The 6,000-nt window shown below is 36.8% G+C and overlaps 1 protein-coding gene across 1 annotated transcript in view; it reads right to left on the reverse strand.

Annotated features, from left to right (window-relative positions):
- NEBL (nebulette) overlaps positions 1-4,932 on the reverse strand; it is a 92,711-nt gene extending 87,779 nt beyond the window's left edge. Inside the window, 4 exon segments of the mRNA XM_067292512.1 lie at positions 3,799-3,870; positions 3,967-4,011; positions 4,797-4,845; positions 4,847-4,932. Of these exon segments, the coding sequence (XP_067148613.1) occupies positions 3,799-3,870; positions 3,967-4,011; positions 4,797-4,845; positions 4,847-4,932 (252 nt within the window).
- Between the last annotated feature and the right edge of the window lie 1,068 nt (positions 4,933-6,000).

Below are 6,000 nucleotides of genomic sequence, written 5' to 3' on the forward strand. Positions count from 1 at the left end.
CTTTCTCACAAGGGAAACTCAGGAGCAGGCTAAGGGAATGGCTCTGGTCCTAGCAGCCTAATCCAAGCAGCCACCTTTCCCTTGTATTCAGGAGCACATATTAATCAAATTTAAATACAGGTAAACTGTAAACCCTGCTCTTAGTATTTTGACATCACTGGTGTTAACTATGTTGACAGTCATCATGCAAAGATCCATTACAGAACCGTCATCTCTCAAAGATCCATTAAGCTTAGAAAAGCCACAAAAAGGTCTGAACTGTTTCATCTAGTTCCTATGCTAGAGCACAATGGACTTTTTTCCACTACCGATTCCCTTTGCAATCCCCACACTTCTTAATTTATAATCTCTCATAAGACTGGAAGAACTGTGTCAGATCACAGATCCATCTAATACAAAATCCTCTCTCTGTGGCCCACAGAAGTCTAGACAGAAGTGTAAGAATGGGGCAAGTATACAGGATTATTGCCCCAGGGTATTTTCCTAGCCTCCACCAATTTGGACTTCAAAGTCGTCCTGAGTCAGAGGCTGTGATTAATAATGGTCAGACCAGAGGAATAGCTCCATCCTGAAGTGGCAACAAGCCTACTGTATCAGTGGCAAGGCACTCTGTTTCTATACTTGACTCTGTGCCTCTGTAGCTCCTGCTTTATAACAAAGAGACCACAGAATTATTGCATGACAAATGAGGAGTAAGATTTGAACTTGATGCTGAGCTGAGGAGAAGACATGCTAAAGCACAGTTGGACTTCATACAGGGGCAGTTAGATAGTAAGTGGTGCAATTTTTTGCTGTAGGTGAAAAGAAACATTGGTGCCATGCATAACTAAAATTCAGTAGCATCTTCACACGGCACAGTGTCTTCCTCTCCACAAGAAAGGATTATGACAATTTGGTTAATGATCATTTTATTTGTACAATAACTCCTCTTTCTGCTTATAATAGTATTCATAACATCACACTGTATAATCAAAACAAAGAAGAGATGAAGAGATAATAAAATACAAATAATACAAGCAAATGGACAGGCTCAATTTCAATACGGAAGAGAAAAGGCCTGGATAGGAAGGTAACTCATATAAACCCAGTACACATGACAGCTTTGAAAAAAATCTTTGAAATAAAATTGCTTAATGGAGGGAGATTAAATAAAATGGCTTTGGAGAAGAACAATTCAGGGGGTATCACAGCCACAGAACAAACATCTGCCAACCTCAAATGCAATGGAGGATTTCCTCAACAACAGGAGCACATACACACTTCACACCTTCCCCCTACATACAGCTCAAGGCTGACAGTTACACATGCACTAAGGACTGTCATCACAACTGTTTTTTGAAATAATATTGCCAATTTAAAGTCAGACTCCAAAGAATGCCGGGTGAGCACAATGCAATCACAGTATCTCAAGTCATGAGCACTCACGCCACTGCATTCTGACGGAGTGGTTGTGCTGACAGCTCCACAGGCAGAAAAGGACAATCATCTAGTCTTGTGGTCAACAAGGACACAGGCTGCTGTCACAAGGTCATCTTAGGGTAAAACTGCAAGACCCATAACCACTGTACACATAAAATGTACAGACATGCACCAATGATACATATACACAAACAGAAAGCAGTTTGGGCAAAGACTCCTGCAAAAAAGCATCGAGCAAATCTAAAAAGTTGTGAATGTTGATAAGTCAAAAAAATCAAAAGCAAATATGCAAACTCTTTGCAGCTTATTGGCCTCCACAATTTACAAAATGTGCAGGGAGAGGAAACTTACCCCCACTAATCACAAGAAATTCTAATTATAGCAAAAAAATTCTGGGAGACAAAAATCAATCCCTGAACCATACTCATATTCCATTAGAGCCAATGAAAAAACACCTACTGATTTCAGTGGATGCTGGATAAGTCCCAAAACTGGGTCCCATTTTAAAACACAGAGAATCTTCTTTGAAATTAAATTGGTTCTGGACCATTACACATTACTATCGCTTTGAAAGCATTAATGACGCTATGCCATTATGCTTTACATATCTCAGGGAAAATCTGACACACTTACAGGCTAAATGCATCACAAGCTTTCAGCAAAAGCCCACATCTCTGAACCTTATAGACTTCAGGAACCTGGTTTAACTTATTCACCTTAGCCCCAAGCCTCTGCAGAAAATGAGAGAAAATATAGTCACTCCATTTATCAGTTAATTAACAGCCACAGCCAATATTACTCCTAATGGGTACACAGCTCAGTAACAGTTCCTTTTCAAATAAAGCAAAAATTTCTTCAGCATTTTTCAGGGTGTTTTTGCCTTTACAGCAACCATGTTTAAAAACAAGTTGCACAGAAGCAGTGAATATCTTTCAGGTCAGGCTAGTGCTGCAGCTCCATTTTCATTTTGGCCTTTACATAAATTAGCAGGCACTTATTGTGTCACATGCCATTTATTTCCCAAAGAAAGAATGTAGATAGTCATCAATAAAAATATTAATAACTTCTACTACTTTCTAAAATAGCTTGAGATTATAAGGGAGCCATCTTATTAGCTTCTCATAAGGGTCTATCCAATTTTCAGCAGTCATCCCATGAAGATAAAAGTATTACAAGATGGCCTATGGACAAAGAGGAAGCTTTGACCTTGTCAAGTCACACTTTCAAGCCAGCACTGTAATGCCTACACATCCTAGATAATGTCATTCTGGCACTTATCTATGCTTTTCTATGCCCTATTAATGAATTTGTACCTTACGTGTAGATTCTGTATGTATTATTCTTACAAAGTCAACATACTCTTTCACTTTAAACAATAATAACCTGAATCTAAACATCATATTACAATACGAACCAGCCCTCACTTTTCAGTTTCTTTAGAAGAACACTTGTTAAAGCAAGTCATGCTCTCCCCAGTAACGTCTTCTCAGCTGCAAGCTGCCATCTTCAACAGGCTGTGAAGGAGAACTATCACTCTAATTCCAATTCACATGACAAAAGTTACTTTTCAGAAACACGTTTCCAGAAGAACATGGAAATAAACATCAACCAAGCTAAATTTGATGTCGTTGCATTGAAGCAATTGGAATTTCAATTGAAATATCTCAGACCTGATCTGCAATGTTTATATAATGTTTATACCTGATCTACAATTTTAAAAGTATTAGAAATTCTTGACTTCAATTACCAAGTTAAATAATTTTTAAAGATACCCTAACATCTCAATGAATTTTTCCTATAAGCCTAAGTCAAGAATAGTATGCTAAGCAGTATTGAACTTCTATCACCATAGCAATTTAACTTCCTCTGTAAACAGACTGACAGATATTAATCAAAGTTCATCTATTTGATTTTTATCCTCCCTCCTTACAGCTATGCATATTGGCGCCCAGTTCCGTTTTAACCAATAAAAATTGACAGGATAAGGCTATAACTAGAAAAGATACTGCATTTTCCTTGTGAAATCAGCAAAGAAATTCTCATGGGAGAAACCCTCTCATTTTTAGAGCAGACCCACTGTAACAGTATCATTCTGTGAGACCGACATTTCAGAACTTCCTCCTTCCCAAGGCCCGTAAGTGCCTGTGCTTCACACTGCCCAAGCACTCAGAGAAGCTCATCCTGCTGGGGTTGATCATTTCAGGTATCAGAGTAGGCAGTGCTTTTGTATTACTCTGTTTTTGTATTTGAGCCTTCAATCGGCACACATAGCATTGTACATATCTGAATAAATATATATGGCAAATGTATACACATGGTAAATATAGTCACTGAAAAAAAAATGCAAATGTTAGGGTGCAAACAGTCACTATCACTTACATCACTTATTATTTCAGTGCATTTTCGGGCCAGTTCTATATTTCTGTCTTCAATAACAGGCTTGAGGAAGACCTATAAAAGAAAGATAATCATTCCAGGGTTATTCTTCTAAAACAGTAAGAAGAGAAAGAAATAAGTACTTTTCAAAGCTATTGTTTTTTCACTCACCTTTTCCTCTTCCTTTCCCTCCTCATTTTCATCCTCCCTGAAATCCTGAATGACAGATACTCGCATTTTAGTACTTTAGAGAAAACAACAATAAAAACTCTAGAAGATTCAGTGCTGCAGGAAACAGCTCAGACTCTACAGCATGCCTGGAATCAATGCTTCATTTGTGTCCTCCACTGCACTTAACTTTACCAAGGCTCCTTCCTTATTTAGGCAGCACTTGACAGTCTTTATCTGAACAATTCAGTGTGAGTGAACTGAAAGGCACTGCAGATGGCCTTGCTAGCTATCAGTCTCAGCAGAGCTAATGCTTCTTACTGATAAAACATAATTGTGACCTTTCCCGGTCAACTATTTTTAAAATGTCTAAGAACATATTTAATTAAAATCCTGTAATTCAATAAATTCATAATGTAAGTAATTCACTAAAATTAACAGGCTTAAAAGAGGAACATAGATTCTAAGGTTATGGGAAAACTACCCAGTTCTAAGATTTAAGACATCACAGACTCCAAAACCAGTTATCACAAAACTTTATTTAGTTGGTCCAATGACAGAGCTTTTTGATTTAAAAACATGCACACACACACACACACACTCTTCCAGTTTTCCAGTGGATCGAACTTTTAGTACATTTTTCAGAAAACATATTTTTCCCATGAAACACAAAATTCCTTAAATGCTCTGCATATTAGGTTAGCTGAAGTGGAAACCTATGCATACACAAACACGTATGCATATTTACAAATATACATGGTTATGTATTTACACACATACATATTTTCATTCACTGATAAAAAATGGTCATGACTTGTAGACTCAAAACCAACCTTTTTCAGTATGAAGTCATTCATTCCAGCTGCAATGAAACTGAAATATCCTTTTGCCAATGGATATAGTGCCACAGTGTTTGCTTCTGTAAAACAAGCAAGGATGTATTATAGGACCAGTTGGATTAAGCAGCATTTTAATACGATTTTTCTGTCCTAACTGTAGCATGTATACTTCTCATTTTATAGAGGTCATGATTTTGAAGTTCATCTAGCAGAGTGATTCACCTCTACAGAGGTTTGCAATCAGGCAAAATCTCTAGAGTAGTAGATTTCCATTTGGAGCCTGTATCTATATGGAAGATATAAGGAATGCATACTCTTAAAAAAAGAACTCTTTAAGGAATATTAAGTACTTGTGCCCAAACAAAATGTTCCTAGAGCTTTTTTAAAAAACATACATTTCTTTTGAAAAAGAAACATTTCAAGGATGGAAAAAATACAGCATTTGACTGTGTTAAAGAAGAGTCTGAAAAATTGAAAGAATTTTTAAGAAAAAAAGGCATGAACAGCTTTCAGTCCATAATAATCAGGAGACACGATTCCTTATACATTCATAGTACAGAAAACTTCAGGGTTTTTTATTCCACTGTTTCAAACATAAGCTCCTAAAAGTCCAGATTTGGATAAGCATTGCTGCTGTTCAGGTTGAAACGTGGAAGTCTGGTTTGCACAGGTGAGGATTACCTATAAATTACACTGGCTACTTTTGGAGCTTAAGATGTCTTATCTTCGTGGAAACAAACAGTTTAGTCTTTTGAGTTGGGTATTAATAATAACAGGTCATTTCTGAATATTATGGTCATAGCAAATACATTCCTAAGCAACAGACTCATGCATGACTTGAAGGACCACACATCAAGGAGACAGAGCATCTACAGAAGTGCCACACAGAAATGTAGCACCAAGGCTTCAGTTCTGGATTTTTGTGATAATACTGCCAACACTGTATTCTTCCAGGATTGTTAATTTCCCTTTCCTTCATATATTTAATAAATTTTTTAAGTGGAGACATTGAAAAGTATTTAAGAGAGTGGGAAAGAGTTATTAGTAGCTGCAAAACTTGTCAAATGTGGGGAAATCTTTTGTTATTTTTTGCACTGAAAATCAAATATTGTCAAAATGACAGAGACAAAACTGTTCAGGGTTTTTTTTGTTTTTTGTTTTTTAGCTTTTTAACCAGCTTACATTATATCTGGTGGGT

The sequence above is a fragment of the Apteryx mantelli genome, chromosome 2 (genome assembly GCF_036417845.1).
Source record: "Apteryx mantelli isolate bAptMan1 chromosome 2, bAptMan1.hap1, whole genome shotgun sequence".
NCBI lineage: Eukaryota > Metazoa > Chordata > Aves > Apterygiformes > Apterygidae > Apteryx > Apteryx mantelli.